Source organism: Peromyscus eremicus, chromosome 3 (genome assembly GCF_949786415.1).
Source record: "Peromyscus eremicus chromosome 3, PerEre_H2_v1, whole genome shotgun sequence".
Classification (NCBI taxonomy): domain Eukaryota; kingdom Metazoa; phylum Chordata; class Mammalia; order Rodentia; family Cricetidae; genus Peromyscus; species Peromyscus eremicus.
The window spans coordinates 84,726,970-84,752,131 of record NC_081418.1 but is presented as its reverse complement, the minus strand read 5'-3'; the positions used below and the strand labels follow the sequence as shown (position 1 = coordinate 84,752,131).

The following is a 25,162-nucleotide window of genomic DNA, read 5'->3' as shown; positions in this document are numbered from 1 at the left end:
TATATTAAAAAAATAAACCCAGTGAGGAGCGTGGGTGTTGCTGTTCCTACCCTGTAAAGGAGGGAACTAAGGCTGAGAGAGGAGAAGGCATTTGGGCTAAATCATGCTGGTGTAAGCGCCTGGAATTTAAAGGAGCTCTTCCTGTCTCACCTCAGCATCCTAGAAGCAGAATATTCTAGACTCTTACTTTGCGGGAGCAGTCAGGCCAAGGTGTCTCCAGGCTGTGTTGTAGCTGAGCTGTTGAGGGCTAAAGGCTGTATAGGCACTGGAGAATGCCCGGTAGTGGTTTTGTTGTTGTTTGTTGTAGTGGTATGTGTATTTTAAATGTTTGTGACAGGGTCTAACGTACCTGAGGCTAACCTCAAACTCAGTACATAGCTGAGGATAACCTCAAACTTGCAATCCTCCTGCTTCTACCTCTCATGTGCTGGGATTGTAGGTGTGCACCACTTCCTGGTTGGTGCAGTGCTGGGAACTGAACCCAGGGTATCAAGATATGCTAAGCAAGCACTCTACCTGCTGAGTTCTCTCTCTAGTCCTGGCACCAGGATAACCTAGAAGGAGCCAGGTAAACCAGAGAGCCAGCCTTGGGGTAGGGGGGAGGAACAGGCAAGCCACCTAAAGGCCGCTCTTGCTTCACTTGGCCACCTTGGTAGCAGGGGAGTGTCCTGTTGTGTGTGTCTTCCTTGGGTGCCAGGCAGATGAGCTGCTGGCTCCAGCCAGGTCTCAGCTGACTGATCCGAGGCTCAGAATGTCACCTGTTTGCCTCATGTGCATATGGGACATTCACCTTTATTTGGGGCAGATTTCAAATAGGATAATGCTGTGAAAGGCTATGACCATGCCAGATGGACAAGGTTTCAATCCATGGTTTTCTTTCTGTTTGACCAGGACCTTGACCCAAGCAGTGGCACCAAGTGACCAATCTAGGACAGGCTGGCCCAGGACGTGGCATGGTGCTCCTGGGTTGGCCTTGGCCCCACCTGTCATTCTGGGCCCCAGCACATAGACCTTTCTCAAAGTCTCACTTCTTCCTAGAAGCCAGACTGTTTTGGGGCCCAGGTGCAGAGTTGGCTGCTGAAGGGAGACTTCCAGAATGATCTGTAAGTGACAGTAGTTCTGGGTCCCCAGATTCCTCCACCCTGCAGGGCAGACATCACCTCCTGGGTCGAGGAGCAGGCAGAGGAGCTGGCCTGCCCCTGAGACCCTCTTCCCTGGCCCAGATCTTGTTTATTTGTTCAAACTGATAACAGGGTTTTCTGGACTCTAAAAACAGGCAGATCACGTTGTTCTGGCAGCTTCTCGTGGGTGGGTTTGGTGACGTGGTCGTGGGGAGGATGGGTGTGTTGGTGGGGCCTGGGGGTTCAGGAGTTAGCTTGCTCTGTTGCGTTCTCTGCCCCCTTGCTCTGGTTTTCTGGTCTCCCGGTTCCTGTAGGCTGAAAGGTGGTTAGCTACTGGGCCCAGGTTTCTCACCCTCTCTGGAGCCTGCTTGGGACCTTCTGCAATACTGAATATCGTCATCTTGCTGACCTCTGCTAGGCTTGCTGTGTGCCTACGTCATCCACTGAATCCCTGCTGCCCTGTGAGGTCAGTCTTGTTCCCAGTGTACAAAGGCACCCAGGCTCAGAGTGAGTATGCCATTCACTCAGTCTTACGCTGGACAGAGTCAGAGCCAGGTGTTGAATCCAGGAGTCAGAGGTGTTGTATGTGTTGTTTCTTTGTCTTCAGAGAGATGAAGGACATGTGCATGCGTGTGCGTGTGTGCCTGTGTGTGGCTATGTGTGGAGGCCAGAGGATAGCTGGTGCTGTGCCTTTTTTTTTTTTTTTAATTTAGATTCTCTCCTCTCGTTGATCTGGAACTAACCAAGTAGTCTAGGCAGGCTGGCCAACAAGCTCCATGATGCTTCTGATTGTGCCTTCCCAGTACTGAGATTATAAGCACATGCTACCATCCTGAACATTTTTAATATGTGTTCTAGGAACTGAACTCAAGACATTTTTTTTTCCTGAGACAGGGTTTCTCTGTGTAGTTTTGGTGCCTGTCCTGGAACTCGCTCTGTAGACCAGGCTGGCCTCGAACTCACAGAGATCTGCCTGGCTCTGCCTCCCAGAGTGCTGGGATTAAAGGCATGCACTACCACTGCCCGGCTCTCAGGACATCATTTTTGCAAGGCACGTGATTAAACTCTTCTCAGCCCAGATAAAGTCTTTTTTATTTTATCTTTTTAAAAAAGGTTTATTTGTGTTTATAGATATGAGTGTTTTGCCTGCGTATTTGTCTACATAACCTTGTGAATGCCTGGTACCTGAAGAGGCTGAAAGAGGGTAATGGATCCCCTAGAACTGGAGTTACATATGGCTTTGAGCTGCCATGTGGGTGCTAGGAATTAAACCCAGGTCCTCTGGGAGAACAGCCAGTATCCTAACCACTGAGCAATCTCTCCAGCTCCTTATTTTATTTTAATTACGTGTATATGTGTCTGAGTGTGGGTTTGTATGCTAGTACAGTATCTGAGGAGACCAGAAGACACCTTGGGTCCCGTGTTGCTGGAGTTACAGGCAGTTGTGAGCTGCCCTATCTGGCTGCTGGAAACCAAATTCTGGTTGTCTGGAAGATCAGTATGCTGTCTTAACTTCGAGCCATCTCTCTAGCCCCCAAATAGTGTTTTTGGAACTAGAGTCAAAAGGTTCTGGAGTTAATTCACTCATTGCCTTGTTTAATCAGCCCCTTTGGAGCCTGGGCAGGATCTGGATTACACTCCACAGCTGTGAGCCTTCCCCCAGCATATGGGGACACTGGTCACTAGGGGTGGGGGCAAAAATGTGGACTTAAAGACAGATAGGTGCCATTATAGCTCCACGAAGCAAAGCTGCTCCCTTGGTATAGGGTAGGCATGAGAAATCACAGAAAGTTCCTAAATGAAGTGCTGGTCAAAGGGAATGATGTATTTAGGGAACAGTCAGAGGTCTTGCTCATCCTTAATTCTGGGGCCTCCAGTAGGGCTTTTCGTTCTTGGCGTTACTGAGCTTTGGGGCCAAAGAGTTCTTTGTTGTGGAGGGCACTGAGGGTCCTGTACATGGTGTGGTGTTCAGCAGCACCCCAGGCATCTCTCTGAACCCTGCTGCTCCTCTGTTGTGACAACTAGGAATGTCCCCAGACCTTGCCATCCGTCCCTTGAGGGATAAAAGCATCCCTGGTTCAAAACCATGGACTTCAAAGAGCCCCTGCCCCATGAGAATGCTCCCTAAATACTACAGCAGCAGTTCTGTGTGGGCCCCATGCTCGGTGGAGTAATGGTGAGTTGGTGATATGGATGCTGTGTAAGATGCCAAAGAGCTGTAGCTGGGACCAGAGCCTTGGTTGCTGGTGGAACATTTCAGCCATTTGGGTGAACAGGAGAGAAGGAACAGGTCCATTGGTTAGTAGCTGTCAGGTAGATTTTGAGGAGTTACGTCCATGTTACAACGCCACACTCAGTTCTGCTATCCTGTGGTCTTCCCTCTTAGATGGCTCCCATAGCACATGTGTAGGGTGGACAATGCTAAGGAGTCAGAGGCCCCGCCCCCTTTCCTAGCACACCCCTCTATAATTAGTGAGTGATTAGCTGCTGCTGCTGAATCAGAGACAAATGAATCAAGTCTGGTTGGGGCTGGTGACATTTATTACGCACCTGTTGTGTGCCATGCTTGGCAGTGAACCAGGTCCAGAGGGCATAGGGAAAACGAAGCAAGAAGAAAACACATCACATGTTTGTGTCTGAGTGTCTGCACCGTCCCCTGAATGTCTCCAGGGTCCCAGGAGAGTGTATGATATCTTTAAAAATGTTATTTATTACTAAGTGTGTGTGCGGATGGTGCGCGCATGTGGGCATATTGTCCCGGCACACGTGAGAGGTGCAGAGGACAGATAGGCTGGGTCCTCTCCTTCCTGCACATGGAGTCCCAGGACTGGCCTCTGGTTTGAGGTTTGCATGGCTACAGCTTTTACCTCTGAGCCTCTTTTACCTTTTACCTCTCCAGCCTGCATCATTCTTCTTGGGTCTAAATTCTTTGAAGACAGGAGTTGAAGTTTGTTTATTTGCTTGCTTGTTTTCAGGCAGGGTCTGGTTCTGTAGCCCTAGCTAGTCCGGTAATCACTGTGTCGCCCAGGGGTGGCTTCCAACTCACAGCAATGTCCTGCCTCGGCTCCCCAGATGCTCTGATTATAGGTGTGCTCCTCCACGCCTGGCTAGGCGTCATGTTTTTATTTTAACTTTTTAAAAGTTGTTTTGAGACAGAGTCCCCTGTAGCTTTCTGTGAACTTGCTATATAACAGGTTGATTTTGAACTCCTGATCTTCCTTCCTCTACCTCCCAAGAAGGCTGGGATTATAGGTATATATTAGCAGGCCCATAGGAGTCAAGTTTTTGCAGGGCGTGGCGGTGCACACCTTTAATCCCAGCACTCAGGAGGCAAAGGCAGGCAGATCTATATGAGTTCGAGGCCAGCCTGGTCTACATCACGAGTTCCAGCCTATCCAGGACTACATAGTGAGACCCCATCTTGAAAAAGAAAAAAAAAATGTTTTAACTGTTGGGGCATCAGGGGTCCAACAGAATAAGTGTCAGTGAATGAATGAACCCATGAAGAGAAAGCGTCGGCAGTAGAAAGAACATCTGCCCCCTCACAGGGGGAGGAGGACAGGGCTCTGTCTGTCAGAGCAGAAATCTGCGGTACTTCAACCGGTGCTTGGCTGCGGGTTGGGTCTCATCGTCCTCCCCTGTCAGATGGGAATTCAGGCACAACCTAGAGTGTGGGAGTGGATGAGCTGGGATGTGGGAGTGTACACTTGAGATGCTTAGCACAGGTCCTAAAATCAGGTGTCAGGCCCAGACACAGAGTAGACAGGCTGCCTCTCCCTCCCCGCCAGCCTAGGTGGGTATCGAGGGGTGCATGCCCAGCACCGAGGCCTTTGCAGCGGTTCCTGATGCACTCCCCTGCCATCCTCAGGTGCCATGCTACTCGTACGGGCAGAAGCTGTCCAAATTGGCCATCCTGAGGATCGCCTGCAACTACATCCTGTCCCTGGCGCGCCTGGCTGACCTGGACTACAGCGCCGACCACAGCAACCTCAGTTTCTCCGAGTGTGTGCAGCGCTGCACCCGCACCCTGCAGGCAGAAGGACGTGCCAAGAAGCGTAAGGTATGCACCTGCACTCAGCCAGCAGCCTTAGGGGAGGCGGGGGACAGTAAGGTGGGGGTGCCCCGTGTGTGCCTGGGAATCCCAAGTATCCTAAGAGATCAGCCTTGGAATGTTCTAGTAGACACCTCGGATTCAGGGATCCTTAACTTCCCTGGGATCATGGGTGGAATCATGGGCATAAAGCTGCTGGGGACCTTGGATAGCCTGGAGTCTCTAGGTTTGGGTTTGCTTGTTGCTTAAAATGAAGACAATGGTCCATCTTGGAAGCCCTTCCTGCTCTTAGGTGATCCGAGGCCGAATTATCCATGTGGCCCTGACATGTTATATCAGGATGAGATTTCCCTGAATAGGTGGCATCCCAGGAGAGGCCTTCTGCAGGTTTGGGGAACGTGGTTTTGTCTAGGGAGTGATATGAAAGTGTGCGTGAGGGTGGAGGCTGTCTGTTCTTTCTTCTATTTCACTTACTCATTTTGGAGAGATTCACTGAGCAGGTGGGATAGGGGTATGAACTTTCTATGCAATGATAGGGTAGTCAGAAAGCTATTCCTGGTGTGGATGGAGAGTGTGGCCTATCGTGGGGCGGGGGAAGGCCAGAGGGAAGAGTCACAGAGTAGTTCTCCTGCCTAAGAGAGCTGGGCAGAACATCTTATTGGAAGTGGCATTTGAGCTGGGGACAGCTAAGAGGCCACCAGGCAGATAAACAGTGGACAGCCCTGGAGACAGAACAGACAGCCTGTACTAAACCTCGTGTATTTAAGGAAATCTGTGGAGGAGGGAAGGGGTTGGTGGCCACAACCATAGTTTCCTACATGCCTGATGCTTCAGGAAATCCAGTCGGGGGCCAGAACGTAGCAGAGTTCCTGTAGCTGTCTGGGCTCTGTTCCCTGGTCAATGCATGGCAACAGACAGCGGGACGCAGTCTGTCTGTGAGATGCTCAGGAGGTCCTGGGAACAGGGATACAGGAGCTGGGGACTCCGGTATCCTTCATCCAATCCCCTGCTTGAATCCTTTGGGCCTGCCCCTCCCCCAGGCTCTTTTGGGGTAGGGAGCCTATGGCTTGCCCTGATTTCCCAGAGGCTACCCGAGGCCCCAGCCAGGGAGGCCTTCCTCAGGGGGTGCTAGCAGCCCCTAATTGCACACTGCATTCCTGGGAGTGATTTAGCGGGGCCAATTAGGAGAGGCCCTCATCAAGTGGGTGAGAGGAAGCGCCACTGGCCACTCTGGGGCCAGCTTTCCTGCTTTCCTCGGGAGAGTGACATGGGTAAATGAAGCCGTGATTGATGGCTCCGTGCCGCGTGCTCGGTGACAAAGGAGGTTGGTAAACTCTTGGTGAACTCCTGTGGCATTCAGCTGTTGGTGTGTGTCCCTCAGTGGTGCAGATAGGCAGCATGGACAGACTCCTTACCTCTCCCCCTCCTCATCCCACCTCTTTATACCCCCTTCCCACTCCGAGCAATGCCAGACGCCCCTCCCCTCCCTTGCTAGTCCTTTGATTGGTGTAGACAGCGCACTGCAGCCCCAGCCAGAGAGTGAGGGAAACAGGGCCAGCAGAGTGAGATGCCCCGCAGAGCCAAGCTTTGGGAGTCCTGTGACATCACCTCAAGCCTGAGAAACCATGGAGACCTCCCTTCTGTACGGACGAGGAGATGGAAGTAGCAGGCTGTGGATGAGTTACCGGACAGCCCTGGCTGTTACCTACTAGTTGAGGACCATTTCCTAACCCCTCAAGCTTCCTTGATAATCGGAACTCGTGGGGCACTCACTCAGGGCCGCCTCGAAGATGAAATGTGTTTGTGGGTCTCCAAAGGGAGGACAGACCTGCCTGCTTGGTGACTGGTTGGAGGATACTTCCCTTTGTTCTGGGAATGGGGGGGGGGTGGTTTCCATAGTAAGCACATGTTTAGATATGTCCTATCCACTCAAAGTAGAAACTTGTGGCCTCCCAGGCCCTGCTTCTGCTCACCAGGGTTCTCCTTCTTATGTGCAGAACTGCCTTTTTGAGAAGCCTCACATGGCAAGAGGGGGTGGAGGCTGTGTTCTAGCTCCGGGGCTCAGCACTGCCATGCCACAGTCGGGGACACTGGCTGGGTCCAAAGGATACCACCCCCAGCAGATATCTACCCCTTATAGAGCATGTGACTTACGCAGGTGATCGAGTGGGGTCTTAAAGCCCTCCGTATACCTATTCCCTGCACGGTACCCTCGTTGTGACCGACATGGAGGTATAGATAGAAGAAGTTTGCCACACTGTCCCTGCCACCTAGTGGCAACAGGACACTGTGGTTGGAGGATTTGGAACCCAAGAATGACCAGAGTGAACAGGTGAAATCTAATGAAGAATTCTTGTTCTTCACATGGAGTCTCCAGACATCAGAAGCCACCAGGAAGCCATGGATAGGGTCGAGTCTGTTCTGCAGGTGGGAGGGCTGGGCAGATTCGCCCAGAGCCCTGTCGGGCCTTAGAGAGTATAAGAAGATAAGATCTGGAGCCTTCCACGTAGGTGTCTGCTTTGCCCTTTATGAGTCTTGAGTAGCAGGGTGATTCCATGCCTTGGCTTGTCATTAACATCACCCTCGAGGAGGCCCTGGGATAGGGCACAGGGGCCTTGGCAAGCTCCGAATGACATCGTGACATCATGGCATACCCTCCTTTGGCTTCTGGGCAACTCAGGAACACTAGGGGCCCTTGCTGTTCTTCCACGGAAACTGGGATGACCGTCTCAGGCGACGCTCACCTCCCCAGCCCCTTCCCACCAAGGCTGAGGCATGGTTGGTTGCTTGCCCCTTCATGTGTCTGTGGGGGATAGCTTCATGGTTGCCTCTGCCCTTGTTGCCTTCTGTTGCTGTAACAGAATATCACAGACTGGGCAGTTTGTGAAGAACAGAGGTTTATTCAGCTCTGGGTTCCAGGCTTGGGAAGTCCAGTAGCCCACTGTTGGTTTCTGAGAAGGACTTTCTTTGCTTGTCTCACTGGCCAAGGGCATCATCACACAGTCAGACAGCGGGCATGCTCACTCAGGTTTCTCTTTCACTTGCAAAGCCAGGACTGTCACCTAGGGCCCCACCTTGATGACCTCATCTCATGTGATCAACTCCCAGAAGTCCCTGCCCCCATATTATTGACAACTTGAGTTTTGGAGTTGAGTTTCCAATACACGTAACTGGGGGCACATGTATTGTGAAGTTGAAACCTCATCACAACTCATTTACATTAAAAAATAATTCATGGGGGGCAGAGGGGGACGTGTGCCATGCTTGTGGAGGTCATCAGAGAAAAACTTGTTGGTTCTCTCTTTTCTACCACCTAGGATCCAGGGATAAACTCAGTCCATTGGGCTTGGTGGAAGGTGCTGCGTTTACCGCTGAGCCAGCTCACGGGCGGCCACCTGACTCAGCTCATTTGAACTCAAGTTTAAACATTTAAGTGGTGCCTAGTGAGATGGCTCCTGTGTAATCCCAGCACTCCGGGAGCTGAGGCAGAAAGACTGCCAAGAATTCCAGGCCAACTCCGACTATCGAGTGAGGCCCCCCCCCACTCCCCAAAAGCCTTAAGTGGAAAGAGTAGTTCTGATTTGAGACCACCAGGAAGGATGGCAAGAGGCTGGGAGCAAGGGGCTGTGGGTAAAGACTGCTGTCTGTGAACAGATGTCTGCTCTGCCTCTGTGACACTGGTGGTCCTGGCCACTGTGACTGGTGACAGTTGGGGGATCGCTCCATGAGCGACCATGTCCCCGAGAGGCTGGGTGACCCTCCTTCAGGGTATCTGTTTGAGAGCCTGAGTCTGGTGGCTCCTGACCCCCGCCCCCCCACCCCGTGAGCCACCCTGCTCCTTTAGGTCTGCGTTAGGAACAGAGTCAACACTGAATTTGGTCCACTCCCTAGGCCTCGGGTGTGCCTCTCTGTCCATCACAGCCCTTCACCAGCCATTCTCCCTTTCTAGCTTTGAGTTTTGACCCAACTCATACGCCCTGGCCATGCAGGGAGCCCTGTGAGAGGCCGTTCAGCAGAGACAGGGCGGGAGGAGGGAAGGGTCTAGGGAGGGCTGTCCCAACTCGGCTGAAGAGAGAGCAGCTGAGCACCTGGCCCTGAACCATGCTCCTGCAGCGTCAGTTTCTGTAGTGGCGACTTCTGGGAGCCTCTCAGGAGGAGGGGACGACCGAACAACGAGGAGGACCGACCTGTTCCTTCATACCTGGCCTCCGTGGGACCTGCCCAACCTATGGAATAGGAGGCCAGTACCCCAGTCTAGAACACACTCTTCCAGGGATTTCAAATAGCTCAGTTACAACATCTCCTGCTGACATCCATGGAGTTGTTTGAGTCTTGGTAATGAATGGCCACTAAGTCCCGGCCTTAGTTGCTCATGAACAGTGGGGTAGGACGGGAGGGCAGGATAAGCAGCAATCCCTTGAGGAAGCCAGGGTACCAGCCTGCTTGTGTGGCCACCAGACTCAGGCTCTCAAGTGGAGAAGCGCCTCTTGGTGTGGGTGCCCGGGAGTCTGAGACCTCTCTAGCAGGTAAAGTTTTATCCTTCCGCTGCCCACTGCCACCGGGGGGGAGGGGGAGCTTTTTAAGGTGATGGCAGGTGGAGTACCAGACTGTCAGTTCTGGGGACAGACCAAGGGCAGACTGGTTTTGGGTGGACGTCAGTAGGGGAGAGGGGGAGTCAGTATGAGCTTTGGGTGTTCTAGGTTGCTTCCTATCTAGGTGGCTGAGTCCTGAACAGTCCTTCTGTTCATAGAGTCTGGGTGCCTGTGGTATAGTCTCAAGAGCCTCTCCCCGGCTGGGTCCAGCTCCCTCAACTCTGTGTGGGTCCAAGCACCCACTGAGGGTCCTGTCCTCGCTGTGTCCCCAACCTGCCTCGGAAGTGGTCACTCGCACTGTGCCTGGCTCTCCCCTTCTGTACAGCTCCCTCCAGGCACTGACTACTTCCCGTGTGAAACAGGCAGGCCAGGGTGGCCCTCAAATCCAAATCCTCTAGGATAAGTCATTGAGTTAAATGCCATTTGCTCTCAAAGCCTGTAGAGTCCATCTACGCTGGGAAAAAAGAGAGGTGTGTGGGAAAGAAACCACTACCCAGTTCCCCTCCAGTCATAAAAATGGATGCAATTTATTTTTTCTGGCATTCCAATTACATAGATGTTTGTCGCCAGCTGTTCCAACACGGAGCGTTCTTTCAGCTGCCGTTTCTTCTCTCACACTTGACACTGTTAGGCCACAAGTCTGGCAGGGCCTGGGTTGGTGGGATCATTAGCTTGGGGGGCCTCCCAGGTGAGCTGGGCCGGCTTTCCTTGCAAGGGCCTATGATGTTCCTTGGGTGGTCTGAGGTGAGGTCGCGGCTGAGGTGCCGCGGTCCCGGCCCGGTGGATCACAACTCTGCCTTTCACGCTGCAGTGCTGGATATGAATGAAGACCCAGGAGCCTTGATGGTGGTGAGAGAGAAGCAATGCGCATGCGCGGACGTGAAAGCGGTCTGTGCTCTAGGAACCCGCCATGCTTAGGACATGGATGCTGCAGAAAGATGTCTGTGTAGAGTTGGGCGGAGTCCCTGGAGCCCTACACCTCTGAAGAGCGCTGCCATCTCTGGCATGTTTGTGTTTAGCTCTGAAGTAAACAAAATGTAGGACTTGGGGGGCTAGACAAGGTTTTAAGTCCCGGCAGCGGTACTTCTTTCTTGGTGCCTCTGATCCCGAGGTCTCTTCACCATAAGGCAAGGACGCCATACCTTTCCTGTTCTGACGGGAATAAACAAAACCGTGTGTCAGAAAGGGGCTACCCTTTTCTCAGGAAGGGAATCTCTGAATTTACAGCGACAGGGTGACAAGTTCGTATCCAGCCCTAGGAAGGAACATCTCAGGAAAGGGCAGGTCCGCAGGGCCGGCAGATGAGGACTCTCCCATCTCTAGCACTTGAATCTGAAGCGTTGGTCCTGTCCTTTAAAGTGAGGCCAGCAAGCAGGCAGTCCATAAATCCTAGATTTCAAAGGGCACGGATCTATACCAAGGAACCTAGGCAACATTTGGTGCTGAAGAATGCCAATAAACAGACCACCATCAACAGACACCAGCCATATGGTGAGGCCCACTGTGCACCAGACACTGCGCCTACCATCTCTACCCCTTGTTAGTAATACCCCCGGAGTCAGGAGCGATGCCCCCTCTGCACAGAATGGAAACTGAGGCCAAGAGAAGGCCCTGGGCCATAGGGCCAAGAAATAGGTTTTCTTTCTTTGGTTGAAAACTGCAAGCTCTTTCTCCCCTGAAACTTGCCCGGGAGCGCCAGCCCCCCCCCCCCCCCATGTCCTGTACCCTACCCACTTGGAGCCCTTATGTAAATAGGCATCTGCAGCACGTGGAGGTTCCATTTAGCTGCAGGGAGCCAATAGCCCGCTGGTGGTGGCGAGGAGTGGGGTGGGCCGGGATTCGGGGGCGGGGGTGTCATCAGCTCCGAGCACCCCCAGGGCTGCGCCGCCAGTGAGGCCTGACACCGGGTTAAGTCGCCTGGCGGCCTCCGGCTGCAGCTGGGAGCGCCGCCTGGTTCCCATTCGGTGCTGTGGTTTTGATTAGCAGCTGCGAGAGGCGGGCCTGGCTGCGAGTCTATGGGAGCTCCGCAGGAACAGCGGGTCCCCCCCCCCCCCAGGCCGCCCGCCCCCCCTCCTGGCAACCCCAGACTCCAGATGTTCCGAGCGCTCGCTGGGAAGGCCTGCTGGCGCCACGGAGGGCAGAGGGCAGGGAAAGCACGCGAGTTGGAAGCCCAAGAACTCAGTCACCGCAGGCCTTGGCAGCCCGCCCGGCCCTCCGCTGGCACATTCCCCAGCTCTCCCCTGGCCATCTGTTCCCAAAAAGCCCTTTCAGAACCTCATCATCACTCAGGATACAACAGCGCGAGCAGCTGGTTTGGAGGCAGCAGCGAAAACCGTGCAAAAGGTTCTTTGTGAGAGAGGAAACTCGCTTATGAATAACAGGGCTGGATGCCGTAAAAGTTGGCGGCTGCAGTTCGTGTTTCTCAGGCGCCGCCGCTGTTTGCTCTTGACTTTTTATCTCGGGTTTTTATTCCTCCCCACCCCCCACGCCCTTGTTTGCCTTCAGTAGTTTTTTTTTTTCTTCCTTTTCTGACACCAGGTGTCATTTCTTCCTCCTTGGGAGTACCTGAAGGCCACCTAATTAGTTCCTAGGATACTGTCAGCTTTTCTTTTTGGTCTCAAAGCTGTTAACCCCGAGGGTAGTGGGAAGTGACTGTTTCCCTCTGGTTTGGAAGAGACTGGCAAGCAAGAAGGTCGGGGAGTCTAATGGGAGGACAGCATCTGGGGAGATGCTCTCAGTAAGTGAAGTGCTTGCTGTGGAAGAGTGAGGACCGGAGTAGAAAGTCAAGGGTGGCAGCATGCGTCGATTCAATGGCAGGGCTCAGGGAGAGACCCTGTCTCAAAAAAGAAAGGAAGGTAGTGTACAGAAGTGAGGGAGATACCCTGATGTTAACCTTTGTCCCCCACGTGCCACCCACCCACACACACACACACACACACACACCTGGATTAGCGTGGCTAGGTCCCGACCTGTTCATTGCTCAGGTGTCTCCAAAAGTCCCGGTCCTAACTTGTCATCCTCAGAGTTCTAACGAACATGGAGGTGGGAAGTTATCCCATTGTTACCCTGACTGACCCCAGCTTGCAGAAGCAAGCATGTGCTGGGGTGGGACCGGCAGAAGGGACCCCACCACGGGCTCATCAGAAGGCAGCACCGAGGAGCTTTTGGGAGAACAGTGGTAGCCAGAAACACCCCGGTGCCCGGGCCCCCACAGCTGACTGCAGCCTGACGTGAAGCCTTTTTAAAGAACCGGCTGCTGCCACTGCCGCCAGAGGCTTCTGGGACATGTCTGCTCAGAATCTGGGCACCTTCTGGGAACAGTCACCTGGTGACCTGTCCAGGGCTGTGGGGTCCTGGGGCAGGGCTGGCAGCTGGGATGAAAAGCGAGAAGAGCAGGGCCTCTCGTCTCCCTGGCACCCCTTGGGACAGGGAACGGGTCAAGACTGGCTGGTAGGGTAGGGCAGGGTGCTTCTGGTATCAGTGAGGTAATGGGGTGGGGCGGGGGGCAGCGTGGAGTTCTCTTTTGCTTCCTCAGCCCCCTGTACTTCTTTGCCGTTTGCTGCCTCCCTACTGTCCCTTCAAGACCCCAGAGCAGTCAGCTCCTCGCTTAGCAGTGTGAAAGGACTGCCAGTGGCCTGCTTTCCCCACGCCTACCATTGGGCCTTTGGAGAGCGCGTTGCATTTCTTCTGCGCTTTCTTCAAACCTCTCACCCTTTTCTCCGGCCTTATCCTCTGCTTTTCTCCCGTCCACGGTGAGCTGGCCAGATAGGGCAGGACCAAAGGTTTATTTTACCGTAATTTCAGGGCCATTAATCTCATGTCCAGAGGGGCTTGGCGCCAGCCCTGGGGTCCTCCTTGTGTGGCCTCCGTGGGGGTGGGGTGTCTGGGTATTTGGTCTGGGCTGGGTCTCAGTGGTGCTTTGGGGACCATGAGACCTTGTTCAAGAGTCTTAGGCTTGGCTGGAAAGAGGGTTCAGAGGTCAAGAGCACTGGCTCATCTTCCAAAGGACCAGGGTTCAATTCCCAGCACCCAGGTGGCAGCTCACACTGTCTGTAAAATTCCAGTCCCAGGGGATCCAAAGCCCTCTTGTGGCCTCTGTGTGCACTTCATACATGTGGTGCACAGACACACGTTCAGGCAAACACACACATTAAAAAGGAAAAAGAAAAAGTCTTAGGCTCATCCTGAGAGGCGCTCCAGGGGCCGACCAGGGATGGACAGTTGAAAGGATATGAATTTGGCTTGTGAATTCTGTTTCTCCCCCACATTTTCCACATGATAAATTGGTTTTCCTGAGGCCAGAGGTATGGAGGACCTAGGAAAGAATAGTGACTGCTGATCCTATGCCCCTGGGGACAAGGTGGAACTGGCCCAGTGACTAGGCATTGATTTTAGTTCTAGGTTTCCAGAGGACAAGGTTTGGGGAGGGGTTACCTGCCCACTGCTTAGCCCTGATGGGCAGAGTGTGTTGGCCGGCCCTGGAACTGCTTGTCCCCTTTATACCCACCCCAGCAGGCCTGATAACAGATTCTAGGAAAAAAAAAAAAGAACCCTCCCCTCCTTGATTTCCCGGTATACGTGTTTCTAAAGGACAGAGTTGGGGGCCAGTCCCTCCTTTAAGATACTCAAGGTTATCCCAGTCCTGTGCCAGCAGCCAAGCAGCTCAGACTCCAGCACTCCCCCAGGGCCCATCCCAGATGCTGTGCCGGAGCCAGGCCGGCAGCTTCACTCACCCATTCAGGATTCCCAGGTATTCTCCATAGGTGAGACATAAGTCAGACTCCAGCAGGACACCTGACTGTCCCTGCCGCCACCCCACCCCCACTGACCCAGCCCCAGCCACCTATTCATTGTGTCCCAGAGCTCCTGGCCTGCTCTGCGGGAATGCTAGCCTTGTTTATGATAACCGCCACAGGCTCTCAGCTGGTCTGGCTCTGCCTCACTCCCACCCATTGTGAAAGGCTCACTTCCTCCAGGAAGCCCTCCTGGACCCCTACTCCAGTTTCCTCATGGGGCCTGTAGAACAGCTTTGGGGATCGAGGGTTTTCCTTTCTTCCTCATGACTACACAGTGGCTGCTGTAGCCTCAAGTGCTTCCACCTCAAAGGGCATCCAGAATCTGGGTGGGGACAAGACCCAGATGAAGGCTTCTTTTCTTCAGTGTAGTCGGTTCTGCCTAGGTATCTCCTGCCTTCCCCGAACAGTGGCTCTCTTTGAACCCAAGAAAGCCATCGGGGCTTGTCCATGGGGAGAGCAGCAGAGTAGCCCCCACATAGGTCAACCCAGGAGAATTGACTCCAATTGTGACAGGGCATTTTTCTTCTTAGTGGGGCCAACCTTGTGTTCTAACTTCGACCACCATGGCAGAAAACTGTTTCCCCAGCTCACTTCATCCTAACCATATCCTCACAAAGCTGGTGTCCCAGCTTCATTTTCAGCTGGTGGCATCTAGGTTCTCAGAATATAGGTGACCAGCTCCCCAGTGACCTCACACCTCTGTACAGTTACTAGGTGTTTTGCAGTTTGCAGAATCTTCTCACATCAATAGTTCCTTGATCCCACCACCTTTTGGAATCTCTGTTATTGAGGGTATGGGATGACACAAAGTCACCCAGGCCCAGAGCAGGACAGGACTGGGCAGGACCCATGCAGGCTGGTACATCAGGCTGCCACCACCACCCTTTGACACACCCTCCCTCTGGACTGCTTAGCAGTGTGGGTTCTGGGGACAGAGGTCTGCATTTCAGTACAGCTGTTTGTGCATGCTCTGAGCGTGGGTATTGCCTTCAGCAGGCAGAATCCTCCTCCTAAAATGGAGATACCGCTGTCCAGGGGGTAGGGGACTCGGGGGCACAATGGCTGTGAAAAGGTTTTCTCAACTGGAAGTCAGAAGGGGTCCTGGAGGACAGGGCTGGCCCATCTGAAAAGTGGCCAGGAGAAGCCAAGTGTCATGCTAGCCTGGGTTATTCCCAAGTCTGTTCATTGTGCACCACCGCCCCTTGTGTGTGTGTGTGTGTGTGTGTGCGCGCGCGCGCTGTGCACAGGTGTGCAGGACTGCACATCTGTCAGTATCAGATGGAGGTTTCCTGAAGACTATACCATTTTTCAAGACGGGAACAAAGGGCATTTCAGAATGCAGTTAGTTGATGGTTTGAAACACTCCCTCCAGAGTTCAAGCGCCCTTAGAGATGGCCCCGTGGTGGCAGGGAGGGCAGACATGAGCTGCTCAGAGCCCACCAAGAGCGGGGGTGGGGGTGACAGACGTTTCTGGGAGTCCCCTCCCATCACGGTAGCCTTGCTTCACACCTTCCTTTCCTGCTCGCCCGTCCCTAAAACCTTGAACAGGAAGGACACGGATTGGCACCCGAAGGGTTATTTACGAAAGTGGACCACTTTGTACCCTCCCCAACATAACATACGTTAATCTTAATTTTTAATTATGTATGTACGTTTTTGATCCATGTAACCCAAGATGGCTCCAGATTTCTCTCTAGTGGAGTGTGACTTTGAACTTTTGATCCTCCGGCCTCTGTCTCCCCAGAGCTGAGATTTCAGACGTGTTCCAGCCCAGCCACTTCCTCCATGCTGGGATAGGACCAGGGCTTTGCGCTGGGAGGCAAGCACCCTATCAAGTGAGCTACACCCTCCGCCCATAAAATTTTACTTCTTTTCGATCTTTGAGTAGGAAATGATGAAGATGCCCCCAAAGGGCCCTGAGCTTTTATTAAGACTACATGAGTCTCAGTCTCGGGGTTCACCCCATCAGCTTCATTCTAGGCCCTAGGATTACTTCAAAGAATAAACCAGACAGAGGCCCCACCCTGGAGAGCAGCTAAAGGACACAAAAGTGAAAGCTAAAAATCCAGAGGAGGGCCCTGTGTGGACAGGAGTTCGCTGTACTTGGTGTGCATGCAGACCTTATGGCCTGGACTCCCAGGTGCTGGGGTCTGAGCAGCAGAACAGAAGCAACCTGTTGCAGCAAGGCCGGCTCTGGGGCAGGTGCAGAGCTGGCCAGGGGCCACGTCACCAGGGAAGAAGTGGAAAGGTGATGGTGAAGGGCCCAGAAGCAGAGGCCATGTAGTGTTGGAGCAAAGGGCTCCATGCGTGGCAGGGACCCAGGGACCTGTCCAGACTGGTGGTGCTCATGGGCTTGACCCCGAGTTATCCAGGAAGACGTTAACTGACATGCTCAGGTCCTACAGCTATTAGAATGGGGATCTCTGACTCAGAACAGACTCTCTGACGCCACTGGTTAGCACCTTCAATCACTGTACTGGATTGCCTGCTGGGCGCGTGGCACACACATGTGTGGACGTCTGTGAGAAGAAGGAAAGAGTCATTTTCCCCATCCCATTCTCAGCCTTTCCGTAGTATTGCTGGAAAACCTCCTTTTATGGAGTAACTGGTAGGGTGTCAGGGGAAAAAGCCTGAAGAGATGTTCCCACCTGTCCCCACATCCCACAGTGCTCTGGATTCTAGCTAAGGCATGGGCTTAAGGATATCAGAAGAGACAAGGGAAAGGAGTATCTCTCGTTAAAACTGCATTTGCAGACTAGGGATAGTTCAGTTGGTAGTGCTTGCCTAACATGCGTGAAGCCCTGAGTTTGACCCCCATCATCGCATAAACCAGGGGTATTGACTCATGCCTGCAATCCCAGCACTTAGGAGGCAGAGGCAGGAGAAACAGAAGTCCAAGGTCATTCTCTGCTGTATAGCAAGTTTGAGGTTACTAGTGAGATCCTATCTCTGTAAGTGAGTAAATAAGGAAACACGCAAACAAAACAAAACCCCATGGTTTCATGGAACTCCAACACACACACACACACACACACACACACACACACACACACACAAACACACACTGCATGCATGCATGCACACACACTCCATTGGTGTCAGGCTCCTTCATGTGTGTCTTTTGGGTGTAGATAGGGATTTTTATAGAGGCCTCCTGGCCAGCGTGAATTGGTTTATCTGGCGTTGCACCCCCCACCCTCCACCCCCAACCCTCGTCACTTTGCTAGAAGGATTGGGAAGGGAGATGCTGCTAGATACAAAATAATGGAGCGATCGCCATCTCAGGGCAGATCCGCTCAGGAACCCGAGGTCCTGTCCACTGTAGAAAAGACAAGCATCTGCAGGCCAAAGCCAGGGTCTGCCAAGCTCTGCCGTTCCCGAGAAGCGCGATATGAGGCAAGAGCGGTAACCAACCTGGTGGGGGAGGGATGTCTCTAAGGAGACACTGTGCCCCTCTCTTTATCTGTCAGACTGTTTGAACACTGAGCCCCAAGAAATTGGAATTTCCCCAGAGACTGGGGTGTGTACACACGTCTGGGGTGTCCGTGAGGTCAGACCCACTTGGGAAGCCTGAGGAGTGGGGCTTGCCCGCTTGGCTGAGCTCTGTCCACCCAGCTCTCTCCGTCCCCCCAGCCTGGTGTTGTAAAGTCCCCAACCCCGGGGGTGGCGGCGGCTGCTGTGCGTGAGCCCGAAGGACTGGAGGCAGCTGGGAAGCTGCAGCCGCTGTGCCCTAGAGCCTCGCCTGGACCAGCCCTGCCCTTAACAGGGCGCCAGACCAAGCAAGACAGACAGACTGACAGACCTAGACAGACAAACACAGAAGAGGCCAAGAAAGAGTTGGCTCAGGGAGACACAGGCAGAGCTCCGAGAAACAGAGCGGCAGCCGGAGAGAAGGCGTCTGTGTGGCGTGGCAGTCCGCTGCAGGCCCTGGGGGCTCCTTGTAGGCTATGGGCCGAGCTCTGGGTGTGCCAGCCTCTCCTGTCGCCAGCCAGGAGAGGGAAAAGGCTGAAGCCTTGTCTCCCAGGAAGAGATTTCACACAGTTCTGACAGCTTGTCAGACCACTTCTCAGGGCGAGTCTGGAGCTGAGGTGGCGATGATGGGCTGGACCACATCTTAACAGAGCTGCTCTGTTACACCTCACTCCTCTCTATTTAATAGATTTGGGGGTCACGGGAACTCTTTTCTTAGTTCCTCTTCCCTGCCTGGCCACGTTTACCAGGTCTCTCTCTTCTTCACGGCTACGGTCTGTTTAATTGGCCCAATGAAGGCAGATGGCAGAAGTTAACTTGTTAGGATTGCCAGGGCCCAGGCTCTGTCTACAACAGTTCCAGCAACAGGGCGATTAGACAGGCCTCTGTTTATTCATCTGCTGAATGGACGCAGTAACATCCATTTCCCAAGGGTTGTCTCTGTTTGTGTGAGCAAGGGAATGAAATGAGGTTCCCAGCACATGACCACTTTTCTAAAAAGATGGTACTGAGCCCCAGTGTCTCACTTCCCTGCCAGGCCATGGGAAGATCACGATGCCTAGGACAGTGCCCCTTGGGAGTTAGTGGAGGGGTGGGCGGGGCGAGCAGCCTCCACTAACAGTAACCTAGAAAAGATGGAGGAAGATGGAGGGGACTGGGAAGTAAAGTGGAGTTGGGAGTAACAGCTCATTCTTTCCAGGTGGGAGCTGGTGGGCACGAGAGGGTGGACTTGAGCAGACACTGAATGTTCTCTACAGGTAGTGTCAGCAAAAGCACAAGCCATAGTCCCCCCTGGAGTCTGCAATCCGTGGGTAGGATATTTCCATCAGTCTCCAGAGCCAGTAGTCAATGAGTGCCGGCCCAGGTTGCCCGGGACTCAGCTCTACCTTTGACACATCAGCACCGTGAGGGGTCTTACGGGCCACCGGCTCTCAACTCCCAACATTGGTTTAACGGCGGTTGCTTCTTACTGCTTGGAAAGTCTGGAAAGCCCACCTCTATACCATCCCTTGGCATAGAGGTCTGTCCTGAATCATTGGCTTCAGCAGAGGAAAGGCTTGGCTCGCTGGATCCAGTACTCTGGATCCAGGGGCCTGGGACCTGGGGCGGGGGCGGGGGGGGGGGGTCACAGACACTAACCTGGAATCCAGGACAATGTCTTTCTCTTTGGGGGACAGCCCTGGGGAGTACAGGGGACCGAGCAGGGTTGACAGCTCTTCTGTGAGGAGACAGGAAGCAGGGCAGGGCCTCCAGCTCAGGGCCTGTCACCAAGCTGCTATGTGACAGCAACTCAGTACAACTGGTAGAGTGAACCAGATTCTCCCCAGCCTGGCTCCCCTGGCTCACAAAGGCTTTGCCTATGACTTGGATGCCTTTAGGCTCCCAGGAGCTCTGAGGATCCTCCCAGCCAAGACAGAGCGGGGACCACAGATCCCTATCATGTCCTTGTCATGTCTGTGTCCTCAGTAAACGGCAGCTACCTGCAACTTCTCCTGAGTTCTCTGCCTGCCTCGTGGTGTTCAGGTCAGGTGGGACAGCAGCAGCTGGAGATGATGGGTGGACTCTTGCCTGTTCCAGTTCCCTGAGAAATTTGGAGGCCAGAAGCCTATGGGCTCAGAACAGATCTGCAGTTCCCGGCTCAGATGTGAACACAGACCTGGGCCGTGAGGTGGCTCGGCAGCTGTTGGCCTCTGACTTCTGTGCAGGCACGCACACACCCACGCGCCCTAAAGATAGAGGAAATGGGGAGGGGCTGGGGAGCTGCTTCAGCAGTCCCAGGTGAGATGCCTCCAAGCCTGAGGACCTGAGGTGCACTCCAGGAGGAAGGAGAGAACCAACTCCTGCATGCTGTCTTCCGGCTGCCATGTGAGCCCTGTGGCATGTGCATCTACGCGCGCGCGCACACGCGCGCGCACACACACACACACACACACACACACACACCATTTTTTAAATGGAAACCGACACTTAGTTGCAGATCTTAGCTGACCTGCCCAGGCCCTGGAGCTGACTTCACTGTCCCAGCAGCAGCAGATGTGGAAGGGTCAAGGATGGCAGCAGTGTGCTTCTTATAGAATTCTTCCATCTCCCCACTTTTCTATTGCATTGTAGATTTCTAAAGGTGCTTGAAATTTGCCTGTTCTTTTTAAGACATAATAATTACAAAAAAAGAAAAAACTCTCCAGATTTCAAACTCACTGGGTATTTTTTCACACGTGTGGAAGATTGTATCCAAATGGCTTAAATGTGGAAAAAATGCATAATTTGAAAATGGTGAAGTAGGTAAAGTGGACTTTGTAGATGAACAATGAATTTTTAAAACTTAAGAGGGAGATGGAGACTGGAGAGGTGGCTAAGTGGCTAAGAGCACTGGTTACTCTCACAGAGGACCTGGGTTTGGTTCTCAGCCCCCACGTGGTGACTCACACAGTCCATAATGCCAGTTCCAGGCGATCCAGTGCCGCCTCTGGCCGCTGTGAGCACCAGGCCCACACGTGGTGCACACACATGCATGCAGGCAAAACATTCACACAATAGTAAATTGCTGTGTGTGTGTGTGTGTGTGCGCGCTGCAGTGACACCTGTGTGGAGGTCAGAGGACAGCTTGTGAAAATCAGTTTTCTCCTGTCAACACTTAGTTTCTGGGAGTGGACTTGGGTTGGTCATCAGGCTTGGTGGCAAGCACCTTCTCCCTTGGTGACATCTCACTGGCCTGAAATCAATGTTCGATGTCCACAAAGTGACTCACTGACCCTGCGTAACCCAGGTGATCAAGAGAGGAAAGCGAAGGACTTCGGGCCAGAGACACACTGTAGCAGAGAGGAGAAGGAGAAGCCAATTGAGGTGACAGGTGAGCAGCTGGCTGAGGTTGCTCTGGCTTACGGGGGGGAAAGTTCCCCAAAGGACAGTTGTAGCTACACAAATGCTCGATGTTCCAGCTGAGAATGGAGGACGATCCTGTGGTATGAGAGAGCTGCGATACCCCGGAGGCTGCGGCTGAGAGGAGTTGTGCTTGTTGTGTGTTTGCCGAGATGGTGCTGGCAGCTGGAGTTGGGCTGGGACCTGGGCGACCTCAGTGAACAGAGCTGCCCACGGGCCCCCATGGGGCTGATGTTCTGACCCCCCCCACACACACCATGAATAGACAGGGGTAGCGTCTGTTTGTGATGATCTCATCCATCGGCCGTACAGACCGGATTGCAGCAATCAGACCAGGCATGCCGGAATAGCCAGAAGCAACAGGATGCAACTGTGTATGCTCCCTTGCCCTCTGCCACAGCTGATTGGTCCAGAGGAAGAAATCAACTGAAGACTGAAGCTAGCCCAGTCAGCTTCCTTTGCTGGTCTGGGGTAGGATGCTCAGAGCTGGGCATCCGTCGTCAACTCAGTCTGAGAGCTAGCAGGGCTCATAGCTGGAGCCGGGCTGCCCTGGCCACCTTTGCAGTGTGGCTAGAAGAATGGTTCCAGCCCTCCGCTCCGTCTCCAGACCACAGTCAAGCTGGATGAGAAGGGACTCCAGGCTCACTTCATGACAGGACCCGCCCAGGCAGCCAGTGCTGGGGTGACGTGGCTATAAACCATGCTGTGGACCACAGACCCAGTGCCATCCCCATGGGTTTCCTTTCCGCTTCTTAATCCTTCTCAGACTCAGTAACAAAAAGCAGATCTCTGTTGGGGCCAGCCATGCACAGTGGGCCGGGAGAATGCAAGCCTGGGATTTACCACATCAAAATCCTGCCGCTCTCTCACTTTTCCTTTCTCTTTGCTGTCCACTGTTAGCTGGACAGCTTTCCTCCCCCATGGCCTGGCTCACGCATCCTCCTTGGACCCTGCATCCAGCCTGGCTCCAAACTCTTATTTTGGATCTTGGACCACATCTTGGCTGTGTTCCTACCAACGTCCTGGGGCCTCCAAGGCAAGACGTACAAGGGTCTGTGGTTAGCAGCTCTCCAGCCTCATGGTTTGGCTCCTTCCTGCTTGCTCTCCAAAGCCAGGCTTCAGTAGGAGCAGCTTCTGTTGGTAGGAGAAACAGGGCTGATCTGGGTTCAAATCCTGGCACTGCCGGTGTGTGGCACTCGCTCCACGCTCTGCGTGGCTCACCCTTGACTCAGGATGTGAGGAGGATCCTGACATGTCGGTGGTACCTGACGGATGGTTTGCTTTAACATCGGTGTGAGCTGCTTGTTCAGGAGTCTTGCAGAACAGGGAGCTGCACCAAGGTCTCCGAGTAATTTTCCCTTGTTCTGGGTAGATTCTTGGAACCCTCATGTGCCCCTGCACTCATTTTCTCACACACACACACACACACACACACACACACACACACACGCCCAGTGTGTCCTTGGCTTGTCCTTTTCTTCTGCCCCTCATGGAAGCTTGGGACTTAGAGATGGCCTGACCCGTAACTCATGGCTCTCAAGACTGTCCCGGGTTCCTCAGGGAAGGTGGCACAGCACAGTAGGACTCGGGTCCCTGTGTGTCTCCACCTCGTGACATTTAGAATCACGGAACTCTGCTGATTTGTTTTCTGGGTTAGGATTCTATGGGTCCATTCTCATTTCCACTTAGAAAAAAAGGGGGGAGGAGAATTCTTGGTGTCCTTCATATGAGCCATCTGTCAGAGGTAGAGACCTAGAACTGGAGAAGTGACTGTCAGGTCACCTGGGTGGTGGTTGACGGGCCTCAGGACTCGCGGCATGCTCTTGTCTGAACAGGGTGGGGAGATGGTAAAAGTCCTGGACAGACACTTATTTCCTTGGGAACCAGGGAAGGCCCATCGTTCACCCATTCCAGCACCCTGTAGTATAAGGACTGACTCTGATGTCCTCCAAAGGTGTGAATCTGGGGTTCATGATGTCAGTGCCAGGTGTCCCTGAGCTTTAAAAGGGCTTGGACTTCCTCAGTGTAGCAGTTCATGGAGGTGGAGAGAAGGGGGCCAGTGTGTGCTTTGGGGACAGCTAGTCTTGGGTCCAAATCTTTCAACCTATCCTACCCAGTGTTTCAGGTAATGTCTCCAGAATGTTCTGTGAGTGTCAGCATCCCGCTTCAGGGTAAACGGGATGTTGCTGATAATTTCTTTCTTTCTTTTTTTTTTATATATATATATTTCAGGAGTGACCTGCCACAGGCTAGACCACGGACACTGCTGTGGGTCTCTTCCCAGTTGGGCCTGAGGAGAAAGACAGCCAGCCTCATTCCCTGTCTTCTCCAAGATGCTACCAGATACTCAGCCCACTTAACTGGCTCTCAGGGTCACCCAGGACCAGGGCAAGGGCAGCCTGCCTCCCTCCCAGCGGTCTCCTGCTGTCCTGCAGCCGTCCAGGGTTACTTCAGATTTTGCCTTCTGACTGGTGGGGCAGACTATTGCCAAAGATTCTACAGAGATTGTCCGAGGAAAGTACAGGATGAAGCCCCAACAGCGCGAACCACACCATTGCTGCCCGACCAAGTCCACCTCAAGCCAAAGACGGATTAGCACTTCTGCCAGGATCTCATGCAAGGAGCGGACATTCGGTGACCTTCAGAAGCACGTAACCCTCTGGGCCAGTGCTCTGTGTGTGCTGGACCCCGAGCTGGCTGGGTGCAAGATGGGCTTTTTAGGGCAGTGGCAGGCAGGCTGTGGAAGGTGGGGTCTGAGATCCTTGTCTCTTCTCATTAGCCATCCAGACCTCTGACGCCATGCCTGATACTCTTTGGGTCCCGGCTCCTTCTTGGACTCCAGGCCTCCTGAGCAGGGAGGAAAGGGGTCCAATGAAGAAGCAGTATCGTCCCCTACCCCACCCAGGACATGCCCCAAGACAGCCTGTCCCAGGGTCTTTGCTCCCAGAGCCTACCCCGCCAGGTGCTCACCCACGGCCAGGCTCAGGCTAGCACACAAGACAGCAGCAACCCTGCTGTAGGTCAGCTACCTTTGGACTTAGGGAGGAAGGGACCAGGGGAATGGGCCAGTATGTGGGGGAGGGGGCACGTTCAAAGCCAACGCCTGCTCCGTGTGCTACAGAGGCCAAAGCTGTTCACATCTGTGTGCAACCATCTGCTTCAAATTGAAGTAAAAGCTGCAACATAAAAAAAAGCACTGGTGTGTGTTGAGTGAACTCTGGGGGTGAGCAGGACATTGGGCAGTTATTAGCTGGGGCCTGGGAAGGAGGGGTGGGGAGGCCTTCACAGTCAGTGTTGGTGAGGGACCCCCAGCAGGGCCTTACGCTAGGCTATGCTCAGCAGGGCTGGCCAGGTCATGTGAGACGCCTTCTTCATCTTTCCCTTAGCCCCCACCACGAGTTTTGTGAGACCCGGATTACTATTAATGTCATTTTCCAAATGAGGAAAGCAAGGCCCCAGGAGACAGGGCCAGTCATCAACAGAGACAGTCCTTGAATCAGGATGGCCTGGCTCCAAGCTCTGTGCTCTCAAGTCTTTTCCAGGCCAGCACAACGCTTTTGGGTGGCCTTGTTCCCTTCCTTTGTGGGTCATTTTAGGATAGAGACAGGACGGGGAAGCGGATGCACTAAGGAGAAAGTAAGGGTTGTCGGGTGTTAGGGACTGGATGCGGGGAGTGTGATGTGAGGTTTTCTGGGGACTGTAGTGTGCCTGACACAGTTTTCTCATCAGTTTCACTCTGTCCCACACTCAGCC

General features: G+C 53.5%; 1 protein-coding gene across 1 annotated transcript in view; it reads left to right on the top strand.

Annotated features, from left to right (window-relative positions):
- Atoh8 (atonal bHLH transcription factor 8) overlaps positions 1-24,596 on the top strand; it is a 32,167-nt gene extending 7,571 nt beyond the window's left edge. The window contains exons 2-3 of the mRNA XM_059257976.1: positions 4,990-5,181; positions 23,642-24,596. Coding sequence (XP_059113959.1) covers positions 4,990-5,181; positions 23,642-23,647 — 198 coding nt within the window. The 3' untranslated portion in view covers positions 23,648-24,596. The remainder of the gene's footprint in view (positions 1-4,989; positions 5,182-23,641) is intronic.
- The last annotated feature ends 566 nt before the right edge of the window (positions 24,597-25,162 follow it).